Source organism: Microtus ochrogaster, chromosome 8 (assembly GCF_000317375.1).
Source record: "Microtus ochrogaster isolate Prairie Vole_2 chromosome 8, MicOch1.0, whole genome shotgun sequence".
NCBI classification, from domain to species: Eukaryota; Metazoa; Chordata; class Mammalia; order Rodentia; family Cricetidae; genus Microtus; species Microtus ochrogaster.
The window spans coordinates 40,678,376-40,691,265 of record NC_022015.1 but is presented as its reverse complement, the minus strand read 5'-3'; the positions used below and the strand labels follow the sequence as shown (position 1 = coordinate 40,691,265).

The window sequence follows — 12,890 nt, the reverse complement described above, 5'->3', positions numbered from 1 at the left end:
TGCTGGGATTAAAGGCGTGCGCCACCACCGCCCGGCTATCTTCGTCCTTTCTGCACATAACTGCTGCCACCTGTGAACCAGGTGACCTCCGCATCTGGGATGGGAACATCCTTCAGGGCGGGTCTGATGCTGTGGGCCTGAGCCAGTATCCCAGAGCAACTGTGTAGCAGAGCCTCTAAATCCGGATCTGGCAGTCGCGTGGCCGGGTTTAGGAGAGGTGGAACATGGAAGGTTATTCGGGTAGGGTTAAGCAGTAGTGCCTGGTAGTGGGTCATTCAGGCATCGCTCAGCCACCCGTCTGGGGGTTGCTTCAGCACTCCTTCCAATGCATGGTAGGTCACAATAGCCACATTTTGACCCAGCATTAGTTTGTCTGCATCTTTCACCAACAGGGCCACTGCAGCTATGATATGGAGGCATAAGGGCCACACAGCTGCTACTGGGTCCAGATTTTTTTGTGTTTGTTTGTTTTGGTTTTGGTTTTGACAAATAGGCTACTGGTCACCTCCAAGACCCCATAGTTTGGGCGAGCGCTCCCTTTGCTATCCCCTTGCTCTCATCTGCAAATAGGAGAAAGGGTTTACTCACATCCCACCACCCCCAGAAATTCTCTAACTTGTTTGGCCAGCTTGGGGTTTGGGACCTTTAGCAGTCTCTTCATGGCCCTCAGACAACCATTTCTGCCCTTCCTTAAGAACATATCACAAATAGGTTCCGTGTCGCTGACAGCTCTGAGCCTTCTCTACTGATGCACTTCCTCACGACAGTCTGGCGGGCACACAGGCACTGACCAACCAAGCCACTGGTGGATACTGGAGGTGTGTGAGCTACATGGTAAATATTCAGTCTCTGTGATAAATGGCCCAGCGTTGACCGGACCCAGCTGGTGGCTAGTCCTTTGCTGTCAGCTCTGTGTGTTCTCCCAGAGCCCACAGTTACAGCTCTGTTGGGATTACTTCTCTTGTAGTCTACATCAGCTTTGACTGAATGAAGTTCAAACAATGTGAAACTTTAAAACTCAAGACTTCACAGATTATAGTAGAAAAAGAAATGGCCTCAACTTGGTCTTACCTGAGTGACCCAGGTTGTTTTTGCTTCGGATACAGCTGTTTAGTTAGTTGTGCTACAAAAAATTATTTTCTGAGAATCTTAAACTTAGAACGTTCAAACTCAGTAGATGATGTAAAGACAGATAAACATCTCAGTATCCTTCTATCAGGTCCCTCAGACTCTCAGGCCTTTTCTACTATTTGCTATTTACACTACTGGTAACAACACAACTAGTTAATTTTGTTTTGATACAGCTTTATGAAACATCTCAAATTGAAATTATTTTCTGTAAATAATTTCTGGTTACCTCCCTGACCTTTCCTACCCAACTCTCCCTCCTTGCGAGTCAGCTAGGCAGGATACTGGTGCTCTGTCTAGCCATCTCCGTAGCCTCTTCACCTACCTTTCTGACCAGACCCCCTTTCTGAGGCTTCTCTAAAAGCAGCGGCTCCTCCAGGCAGCGGCAGAGCGCGCGAACTTCTCCCGTTGCGCATGCGCCCTAGGCTCGTTCCCCAGCTCGCGCTTTCGTGGGCCACTGCGTGCGCGCGCACCCTCGGATTGCGCCTGCGCAGAGGGTCGAGGACTGAGTGCCCCGAAGTAGGCTTAGCGCCTGCGCGTTGCGGGTTTCGGGGCCTCCGGCCTGAGAGAGGAGCAGGGAAGATGGCGGCTGTGGTGGAGAATGTAGTGAAGCTGTGAGTGGTCTTTTTTTTTTTCTTTTCCTCTCTCCCAGACCAGAGGTCTTGTAAAGGGGCCCTAGAGTAGAGAGGGAGGTGCGGGAAGAGACAAGACAGAGAGGAACACATGCCCGGGAAGTCCTTGCTGTGCGACTCCGGATCGGGAGGGTAACAGAAGACTCCAGAGAAGACGCTGGGCTTCTTTGGGAAACTTGTGGAGGCCGGGAGGGGGGCACACGGGAGCCCCCGGCGGGCGTCCTCTTCGCGGCCCGAGCCCCAAGCAGAGCTACGGGCTGCGAGCGAGAGGCTCCCGGTTCCCGGCCCCTCTCCGCAGCCGCCGTCAGTTTCGCGGAGCCAGCGGAGGCCGGGCGGCCCCTGGAGGTCGCGGTCCCTTCCCCGCCCACCGCCCTCCCTGGGGCTCCCGGCTCCTGCTGGGACCCGAAGACTAGCAGTCCGGTGACATTAACCAGGAAATCCTGGTTACCCGAAGCTGAAAGTGTTCTCTGAAAGAACTGGTTCAAGAGTAGGTACAGAAGGGAAGAACTTCGGGGAGTGGGGACCTAGACCGGAACCCGATGGCCTCTGAGTCCGCAGGAGCCCCGAGGTGGGCGTTCTCTGTACCCTAGATGCCATTGTGCGGGTACCTTTCGAGCAGAGCTGAAGTTAACGGTTGTTGGGAAACACTGGGAATGGGGACTGGCCTGTTAGCCGCTTCCTGTGAGTTAAAGATGTTTGGGGTTTTGGTGCGCCTCATCCTCCTTCCTCCTTGAAGAAGAATCCGAGCGCGCTTTGGAATGGGATGGTTAATGCCTGTTAAACTTAAGAATGACCTCTTCCTTAATGGCCATGTTGGGCGTGATATAAGGGTAAAAAACCTGAAGTGTTCGGCTGTCCAGTCAAAGCTTTTGGGTTCTGGATGACAAAGTAAAGGTTTGGGAACTGTTCTGGGGGACTTTCACAGCTTCTCATCTGTCTTTGTGGTGGGCTGAGTTCCCGTCATCCCAAGAGCCTCCCCTTAAGGTTAAGCTGCTTCTCCCCCGCTGCTTGGAAGCTCCTTTCTTCGAAAATGCTTTCCCACTTCCATTAAGCTAAGTGCCTTCTCTTGTGGCTTTTTTTTTTTTTAACTTGCTTTTGGCTTTATCCTCTTTCAACCGCCCCTCCTCCCAGCACTATTTTTTTTTTCTGCTCTGCCCACTCGAGTTTTCCCAGCTCTCTTCAGGCTGACATTCCCTTCGAGTTAGAAATGAGACTGTCTCTGTAACATTTTGATAGTTCTCCTTCTGGACTCAGATGTTAGTTCTGTGTGACCCTGCCTTTTTCTTTGTTGACGCCCCCTATTCCAGTGGGAGGGTGGGGCTTAACAAACGTTCTCTGTGATAAAGGAATCCCAGCTTTTTCCTGGGACTCTGGCTGTTGTAGAGGAATGTGCTTGCCTAGGTTTTGAGAATTACATGTTGATGGAGCTCTTCGCATTCAAAGATGGTCTTCCAGAAAATAGTGCTGCCAGCCCATTGGTGTGGTGTTTTAAGTGCTGGCTGCCCATTCCTCTTCAGCCAGCCACTGGTTCCTGAGTGTCAATGAGGAACTTCTCCCAGTTAAAGTGTAGAAGATTGGACCACCACTATTATGTGCCTCCTCCTCAGAACTTCCCCTCACAGGGGAGGGATTTTGTTCTGACCCTGAAAAGATGCTTTTCTGGTGTGTGCTCCCCCCCCTTCTTTTTTTTAATATTTTTTGAGGCAGGGTTTCTCTGTAGCAGCTCTGGCTGACCTAGAGCTCACTCTGTAGACTAGGCTGGCCTCGAACTCACAGAGATCCACCTGCCTCTGCCTCCTGAGTGCTGGGATTAAAGGCATGTGCCACCACCACCCGGCCCTTTTTTGGTACCTTTTTTGATTATAGTGTGCTTAAGTCTTCTGGCAGCTTACATCACACATTGAGGGCAAGACCACTAGCTCATCTTTTCTTTCATTTTGTCCTGTGAGAAGACTTTGCAATTTTAATGATCTGTTTTTCTCAGATATGATGTCATTGAAATAGTCTTTATAATGGTCTTATTAGGATAAATACTAGTCAAAAATAACCATGGCTGCTAAGTAGTTTTAAAACTTAATGAGTTAGGTAAATAGAATTAAGTCCTTAGGTCCATAGAATAACAGAAGCTTGAAATTTTTTTTGACACAAGAGCCTTGAATGTGTAAAGTGTATTTTCCTCTTTTGCTCTCTTCACACACACATACACACACACACAAACACGTTTCATTTCTGGCCATCTTACTTATAGACCACTTGTTTCACCTTCTGGAGTTGCATCTAACCTGCAGGAGCCCTGGCTGGGACAGCTCAGTCGTTCTTCCGAGCCTTCTTCAGCCTCCCTGCTCTGGCTTTACAGCCTCCAGCCCACGGAGCTGGTCCTTGCTTCCGTTTGACTTCCAGTGTCAATATCAATTCCCATCAGCAGAAACAAAGGCGCTGCTGCACTCGGCCTTGTTTATCCAATTTTTCTGTGTGGAAGGATGTGGCTGCCTCCTAAAGGCGAGCAAATGGGAGCCTGCTCTCTGCGCTGTGCTCTCCAACACATTTGTACCTTAATTACAGTCATTACTGCTCATTGACTTGAGTCGGGCTGTACTTGTAGTGCCGCTGTTTGTGGTGTGTGTCCTTTTCACATGCTGGGAACAAGCTGAGCTATGCATGGGTCTCTTGTGGCTGTTCAGTGAGAGTCCCCATCAGATCTACATCAGGGCTTGTTGACATAGCTTTGGTTGTAGGGATCAGCCACAAAGACCTACTCCCTCCTGCATTTCATGTCTCCTTACCGTCTCCATCAGAATCCTGGTAGGTCAGAGCTCAGCTCATCTAACTGCCTCAGTCTGTAGGAGAAGAATGGAGTCCCAAACAGGTTAATTGCATGTCTGTGTCCGTTGGTAACTGTAGCCAAGCCAGTCTTTTTACTCTCAAATCCATTCTGATGTGAACTAGACATCTTCATGGGTAATGGGGATGCTATGGGAAAGATGTCTCCTCTGCCCTCAGTATGTCTTTATCTTTTTGTTTGTTTGTTTGATTTTTTTGTGTTTTTGTTTGTTTCTGTTTTTCAAGACAGGGTTTCTCTGTGTAACAGCCCTAGCTATCCTGGAACTAGTAGCTCTTGTAGATCAGGCTGGCCTCACACTCACAGAGATCTGCCTGTCTCTGCCTCCTGGAGTTGCATCTAACCTGCAAGAGCCTGAGTGCAGAGGGATTTTCAGGAGTTTAATACCTGGACTGTAGAATGAGAGACCTTGTCTCAAAGCAAAACAAATATTTTCAAAGGCTTAAATCTGATTCTATACGTGATAAAATCATGTGTTGCTCACAGTGATTGTTTATTATTTATTATGTTGGGTCTGTGACCCAGCTCATGGTAACTTGTCTTTCCTTGTGTGGTGGCTTAGTGAAGAGTTCTTTGTGTCTCTTGAGGCAGAAAAGGAGATGAATAACAGAAAAGAGAGTCTCCCAGACTCCTGAGCCTTCTAGAGAAGCAGTTGACAGGAAGGAGGATGACCTGAGACCCACACCTCTGTGTCTTACCTTCCTGCAGCCTTGGGGAGCAGTACTACAAAGATGCCATGGAACAGTGCCACAATTACAATGCCCGCCTCTGTGCTGAGCGCAGTGTGCGCCTGCCTTTCTTGGACTCCCAGACCGGAGTAGCCCAGAGCAATTGTTATATCTGGATGGAAAAGCGACACCGTGGACCAGGTAAGGTTGCAGGCATCAGGAAAGTAACTCAGGAGCATGAGGAAGTGTCTTTTTTCACCTAGGAGATAGGATAGTGTGAAGTCCTCTGCTGCTCACACCAGTAGATCAATATGGTCTCAGGATAAGTGTGGAGGAGGAAGCAGCACCTTTGTTTTCTGGTCTCACAAGTGTAGGTAGATTTTTCTTTGGGACACCAGCTCACAAAACTAACATGGAGACTTACTAATTATAAAAACTTGGCCTTAGCTTACACTTGTTTCTAACTAGTTCTTAAAATTTAAATTAGCCCCTATCTTTTAATCTGCATTCTTTTACATAGCCCAGTAACCTTTACTCTGTACTACCCATCCTGCCTTCTTCTCAGAATCCTCTCTGTCCAGAAGTCCTGCTTACCTTCTACCTAGCTATTGTCTGTTTAGCTTTTTATTAAACCAATCACAGTGACAATCTTCACAGTGTAAAGGAATATAGGACAACACCGAAGCAAGTATGGTCTTCCTGGCACTTAAGTTCACATCTGTTTGTCTTTTCTGTTAAATAGCCCACCCACCCCAGACTCACATGTTCAGTATTACTCCTTTGCTCTAGAGCACAACAGAGTTCTCATCCACAGAACATTTGCTATCATTTTCTGGGGCTGGATTAGGGTTAGTTGCTTTTTTTTTCCTTCCACAGGACTGGCCTCTGGACAGTTGTATTCCTACCCTGCCCGGCGCTGGCGGAAAAAGCGTCGAGCCCACCCACCTGAGGATCCCAGGCTTTCCTTTCCGTCTATTAAACCAGGTAAAGGCTGGAGATGTTAAAGCTCAGCTGCTGGAGTGCTCGCTCAGCATGCACAAGTTTGATCTCCAGCATAAACTGAACATGGCTGTGTATTCCTACATAATCACAGCTTTGATGATGTTGAGGCAGGAGGATCAGAAATTCAAGGTCATTTTCTGCTACGTGGGAGTTTGAGGCCAGCCTGGGCTACCTGAGAGCTTCAAAATTAGAAACATGAAATTAGCACTGGGGAGGGAGAGACAGGTGGATCTTTGTAGTTTGAGGCCAGCCTGGTCTACAGAGTAAATTCCAGGACAGCCAAGGCTACACAGAGAAACTCTGTCTTAGAAAAACAAAGCAAAACAAACATGAAATTATCTCAAAATAATATAAGCTGGAAAGATGGCCCAGTGCTTCTTGTATAAACACAAAGCCCTAAATTCTAATCTGTCGTTCATATAAAAAATGTGCTTTCGAGCTGGAGGGATGGCTCAGAGGTTAAGAGCATTGCCTGCTCTTCCAAAGGTCCTGAGTTCAATTCCCAGCAACCACATGGTGGCTCACAACCATCTGTAATGGGGTCTGGTGCCCTCTTCTGGCCTGTAGGCATACACATAGACAGAATATTGTATACATAATAAACAAATAAATATTAATTAAAAAAAAATCTGGTGTGGCCAGTCTGTTTCTGTAATCCCAAAACTATAGAGTGCAGAGCTTAGGCTTACTAGCAGCCAGCCTAACTCAAGGTTCGGTGAGAAACTCCAAGGACTAAGGCAGAGTGTGATTGAGCAGGACACCCAACGTCCTTTTCCAACATGTGTACCCACACATGTTCCTATACCATGCAGACATATACCACACACATGCGCACAAAGCTAAATAAATAAAATAATCAAGAGTGAGTAAATAAACCAAGTAAGGGGCCCACTTCCTAAGCAGGACCATGGTCTATTGCATGGGAAGTGGTTTGCTGATCACTTGCTAGTCCCAGGCTCTGTGTTAGTTCTTGCCCATACTAAAGTAAATGAGGTATGATTTCATCCTTCAAAGAACTCGCTGTCTTAGGAGAAACAGGTAAGTAGTTGTAATCCAGTCCTGGCTGAACCAAGATATATTAGTTCCTGTAAAACAGCAGTTAGTGGCTGACTTTGACTTGGCCCCATATCGTGTAGGCTCTGCATTAGCCTTTCTGAGCTTGCTTCATCCTGATTTGTTTCAGACACGGACCAGAGCCTGAAGAAAGAGGGGCTTATCTCTCAGGATGGCAGCAGTTTAGAGGCTCTGCTGCGTACTGACCCCCTGGAGAAGCGAGGCGCTCCAGATCCCCGTGTTGATGATGACAGCCTGGGAGAGTTTCCTGTCACCAACAGTCGAGCGCGGAAGGTCTATTATCTCTATGGCTAGAGGACTTTAATAAGGACCAGCCTCCTCTTTATGGGTGGAGAGGGTGCACCCAGTTAGCAGAATTGACAGAGCCATGGTAGAACACCTGCTTGGTGCTGTGTAAACCATAGCACAAAAGATAGAAACAGAAGCTGAGGCTGCCCTGTGGCTGTGCTGGCCCCTGGCCCTGCTGCCTGCTCTTTGACACTCCTTTCCCCTCTCAGTAGAGGCTCACTCACTCATTCTCTTCTACACAAAGATTTTGCAAGAGACTTTAGGTGTCTGGTGTTACATAGGTGAAGCACACCTGGTTCCCAACTATCAGCTGGGAAGTTAATGCTAAGTTTAAAGATGAGAAGAGCTACAGAGAAGCCAGGTACTGTGCTAAGTGTTTTCCATATGCTTCCTTTTGTACAGCCGCGTGAGGTAGGTCCTGTGGTTCCTAGTTCACGGACAGGGAGGCAGACGCAAAGCAGTTAAAACTTCCCTCAGGGTCATACAAGTAAGCAGCAAAGCTCACTTAAACTAGGACATGGGTATTAAAGCAGAGCAGACAGGACAGGGCATGGCTGCCTGGGGTAGAGCTCTGGAAACAGATGGGGGAAAGCAACTTGAGGAGGCTCAGAGGAAAGAAAGCACTAAAGGCAGCATGAGTGGGATTGCAAGGTGAAAAATGATTATGGGTGAGGTTAAGCCCCAGAGAAGCTTCAGAGTAATTCAGGTGGCTAATTCTACGTCATGAGGGAGCTTTTGGATGTGTTTGATTTCTATTCATTCAAATCTTCTGGTACACTCAGCGGATCCTTGAACCTGATGACTTCCTAGATGACCTTGATGATGAAGACTATGAAGAAGATACTCCAAAGCGTCGGGGGAAGGGGAAATCCAAGGTGAGGAGCCAGTGTGCTGCCTGAAAGTTATAGCCCTGGAGGTCCAGGCTTTATTTCTTGTGGTTGCCTTGCTATTCTGGCCTAGACACCTTAGTAATGGCATTGTCTTTTTGCTGTTGTCAGAGTAAGGGTGTGAGCAGTGCCCGGAAGAAACTGGATGCTTCCATCCTAGAGGACCGGGATAAGCCCTATGCCTGTGACAGTGAGTGCCTCCTAAGGGGTGGGTAGTTCTTCCTTGGACCCAACCCCTGCTCTGGATGTGAGAGTAAGGGGGCCATGTTCTTGCATTGGATGATAAAAATAAGCCTGGGTTCTTGTCCTGCCTGCCAACCTCTGAGAAGCCCTGGCCTTTGCTTCACAGTGGGTGGGACCTGCATGCTCTGGGAGAGATTTCTGTGGCTTCTGGGGTGGGAGGATGAGGGAACTCAACAGCAGATGGGGTTGGCCTCACAGTGGGCAGCATCCAGATCTGCTGACCCATCAAGGCAGGGCACAGGGGGCCAGCCCTGAGGGTTAGTGTCTGTCCTCTTTTCCCTTTGCTTTGGCTCACCCTACTTCCGTGGCCTCCAGCCTGTAGCGCTGCTGCTGGGGTTCTCTCTCATTCGCTCTGTTTTCCTCCTGCTGCTGCTGCTGCTGCCCTGTCTCAAATGTACCAAGGCCTTCTTCTCATGACTTTTCTTTCTGTCTTTCAGATAGTTTCAAACAAAAGCATACCTCGAAAGCGCCCCAGAGAGGTAGCTCTCTCAACTTTTCAGACTTGTGGTTTTCCTGTCCCTTTCCCCTCTTCCCTTGTTCCTCCTGCCTTTCTCATTTCCTGTGATGCTAGCTTTGGAATCTCTGCAACGGTATGACTGAAGTGCTGTGGAACCCCGATTGTGCTCCACTCTCCGAGTCCTAGCAGCTGTCTTTATAATTGCCTGTCTCCCTTAGACTTACTTCTATAGCCATTTGGCCTAGTATGTGGGGTAGCTCCAAAGTCTTAACAGAAACCCATTATGATAGATTCATCTAATGCTCCCCAAAACAGACACCAGGTGGTCAGCTAATGTTCCCACCATCATACCCTCACCACCTCCCATCCTCATTCCTTCCTGCTGGCCCCCTTACCCCTCTTGGTGTCATCATTCAAGATAAGATACCATGAATATTTCCTTCCTGGTTGGCAGGGGCTGGGCAGAACACTAGTATGGGAGTGTATTTCAGATTCTTTGGGGACAGTTATCCTGACAGCTCAGTTGGTAGGTTTTCCCCCAGAAACCCACCCTCAGCCCTTTGCCTATTCTTTTTGCTGCATGATATACATGGGATGGCATGAGTGCGCCACATGTGCACAGCAGAAGTCTGACGTCTTGTTACTTTCCCCTTTCCTATAAGGAAGACCATAGAACTTTCCCGACCTGGAGCTCCCAGACAGTTGCTCTTCCCAGGACAAGTGTTGCAACATGGGCTGAGTCTTTCCAAAAGCCAACATGAAAAATATTTGTAGCTGTGGGATTGTGATGTAGGGAGGGAGGAGAATCCTAGAAACTGGAGAGGTCCAGTGTCTGCTGCTCTTGGCTAAGGGGAAGCAGCCATCTTAAGGTTTTTCCCGGATTAGAGATGCTGGGGACAGGTGTTTTCCATAGGCCTCAGATGTTGCTTACAGCTTGTCAGAGTCAGTAAGTAGCACCTTCACATCCTAACATTGCTCTGCAATCTTCTTCACCCAGTTTGTGGAAAACGTTACAAGAACCGACCTGGCCTCAGTTACCACTATGCCCATTCCCACCTGGCTGAGGAGGAAGGAGAGGACAAAGAAGACTCTCAGCCACCCACTCCTGTTTCCCAGAGGTCTGAGGAGCAAAAATGTAAGCTGAGGTCAGGGTGGGCAAACAGGAGAGGTGCCAGCCTAGTTATAGAGACCCCCTTGTAGGGAATGTGGGGTGGGTAACCCAGGGTTCCCTTAAGCATCATCAAAATTCCTTTCTTCCCTCCCCAACCCTTAGCCAAAAAAGGACCTGATGGTTTAGCCCTGCCCAACAACTACTGTGACTTCTGCCTGGGGGACTCAAAAATCAACAAGAAGACAGGACAGCCTGAGGAGCTAGTGTCCTGTTCTGACTGTGGCCGCTCAGGTACTCCATTCTCAAAGAGCAGGCTACACTCAGTGCCCAAGAAGCTCTTGGCCTGCTTGCTTCAGTGCTGTCAGGCAGGCAGCCTCCCTTAGCCCTTCCCTACCCCGTTTTCCAGCCTCCTGTTTGACTCCCCTCCCCCACAGGGCACCCGTCCTGCCTGCAGTTCACCCCTGTGATGATGGCAGCTGTGAAGACCTACCGTTGGCAGTGCATCGAGTGCAAGTGCTGCAACCTCTGCGGCACTTCGGAGAATGACGTGCGTGTCGCCCTCTCAGCTGCCTGGCTCTCCTCAGCCTTCTCCAAAGCAAGCTTTCTGTCAGAGCAAGCAAGGGCCTCCCAGATGTTCTCCCCTAACTACCCCTGGGAACTTTACACTTGTTTTAAAAAAAATCTGTTTCCTGAGTCAGTGTTCTTACCTCACAAATCACTAAATAAGACAGAGAAGACCGTGCTTTCATAGAATCTGTATACTTGGGGGTAACAGAGTTGTATAGGATATGATATGCCTTGGAGAAAATGAAACTAGTGATGAGCCAAAGAGTTAACTGGATACTGGTAGAGGTTTCTAGTTAGATTTGCTTTTGAAGGAAATGAGGTTGGTGTTGCAGTTCTGATAATACAAAGAGCAGTCCAAGAAGGTATGGAGTGAGTGTATTTCCAATAGCTAGTGCAGAAACCTCAAGGTGGGCAGGCTGACAGTAATGAGACCATTGCTACGTACTAGATCTTCTGTGTAGGGGGAGGTGGATCAGAGAGGTGGGTATCGTTTGATCTATGGGGTCTTGGGTCCTTTTATGTACTTTGCCACTGAGCTCCCCTCCCCCCACGTGATTGGACCTTGGGGATATTGTCAGAGGCCACCTTTTATTAGGGGAGTGATATGTTCTGTCATATATTTTCAGACAGCTTTGTAAAGAAGAGATTGTAGGGAAATAGTAGTCTTTGTGATCAGTTGAGATGGGCAGATCCTATATCTGGATGTTCTTAGCAGCTACCGTCCCTCTAGGAAGTGGCAGCAGTGTCATAAGTTAGCTACATAAACCGTTGGATCCCTGTTCTTTTTCCTTGCCTTCTGTAGGACCAGCTGCTTTTCTGTGATGACTGTGACCGTGGCTACCACATGTACTGTCTCACCCCATCCATGTCTGAGCCTCCTGAAGGTAAGTGGCCCAGATCTACTCAAAATATTTTATCCCAGAAGGATCCATAACACCCAAAGAAAACATTGACAGTGAAATTTCTGACTTGTTATAGATCTGTAATTGTGTGGGTTTCAGCGTTCATATACCCAAAGATTCATATACAGAATAGATTTCATAATAAAGTGATATGTTGTGGATTAAAAAAAAATTAGTAACTCAGACAATCACCTGAATTGTAAATACTGAGAGTCTCTGACAACACTGAAAGCAAGGTTTAGTTCAGTACATTTTGTTGTTTTTGTTTATTTTGCTTGTTGTTATTGTTTTTTTTTGTTTGTTTGTTTTTCGAGACAGGGTTTCTCTGTGGCTTTGGTGCCCATCCCGGAACTAGCTCTTGTAGACCAGTGTTGTTATTGTTTTTGAGACAGGGTTTCTCTGTGTAGCCCTGGCTGTCCTGAAACTTTCTTTATAGTTCAGGCTGGTCTCGAACTCACAGAGATCCGTCAGCCTCTGCCTCCCAAGTGCTGGAATTAAAAATGTGCATCACCGCTGCCCAGCACAGCATTTTAGTTTGAAGAATTTAATGTTTGCATTTTGTCTTTAGTGATACTTAGAGATACAGAAAATTCCCAACATGAAAAAGAACTATGCTGAGCAGAGAACAGTTACCACGAGAAAATTGTCTTCTTCCTTCGGGTAGTCCAGAAATTCAGTTGGCAGTTTATCTGACCTGACACCTCTGGTGTTGCTCTCCCTCTCTGATGGATTGCTTCTTTCCTCTCTTCCCCATTTGTTTTGCTTGTTTTCATTCCTTTGGGTTTTTTGTTGTTGTTGTTATTTTTTTGGTTTTTTGGTTGTTTTTTTGTTTTTTGTTTTTTGTTTTTTTGTTTTTTTGTTTTTGTTTTTTGGTTTTTTTGTAGTAGAGATAGAACCCATGGCCAAAAGCCTTCCCACTGAGCTATATCCTTCTCTTCAACTCTTTTTTTTTTTTCTAAGATTTATTTATTTATTATGTATGCAACATTCCTTCCATGTATGCTTGCATGCCAGAAGAGGGCACCAGATCTCATTACAGATGGCTGTGAGTCACCATGTGGTTGCTGGGAATTGAACTCAGGACCTCTGGAA

The 12,890-nt window shown here is 47.4% G+C and overlaps 1 protein-coding gene across 2 annotated transcripts in view; it reads left to right on the top strand.

The window, feature by feature from the left end:
* The first annotated feature begins 1,672 nt into the window (after nt 1-1,672).
* Dpf2 (double PHD fingers 2) overlaps nt 1,673-12,890 on the top strand; it is a 14,108-nt gene continuing 2,890 nt past the window's right edge. The window contains exons 1-11 of one of the 2 annotated variants that reach the window (XM_005351766.3): nt 1,673-1,742; nt 5,308-5,468; nt 6,144-6,251; nt 7,453-7,616; nt 8,414-8,506; nt 8,630-8,708; nt 9,199-9,240; nt 10,216-10,353; nt 10,492-10,620; nt 10,764-10,876; nt 11,699-11,780. In XM_005351766.3, the coding sequence (XP_005351823.1) occupies nt 1,711-1,742; nt 5,308-5,468; nt 6,144-6,251; nt 7,453-7,616; nt 8,414-8,506; nt 8,630-8,708; nt 9,199-9,240; nt 10,216-10,353; nt 10,492-10,620; nt 10,764-10,876; nt 11,699-11,780 (1,141 nt within the window). In that variant the 5' untranslated portion in view covers nt 1,673-1,710. The remainder of the gene's footprint in view (nt 1,743-5,307; nt 5,469-6,143; nt 6,252-7,452; nt 7,617-8,413; nt 8,507-8,629; nt 8,709-9,198; nt 9,241-10,215; nt 10,354-10,491; nt 10,621-10,763; nt 10,877-11,698; nt 11,781-12,890) is intronic. The other variant, XM_005351767.2, reaches the window with a different exon arrangement.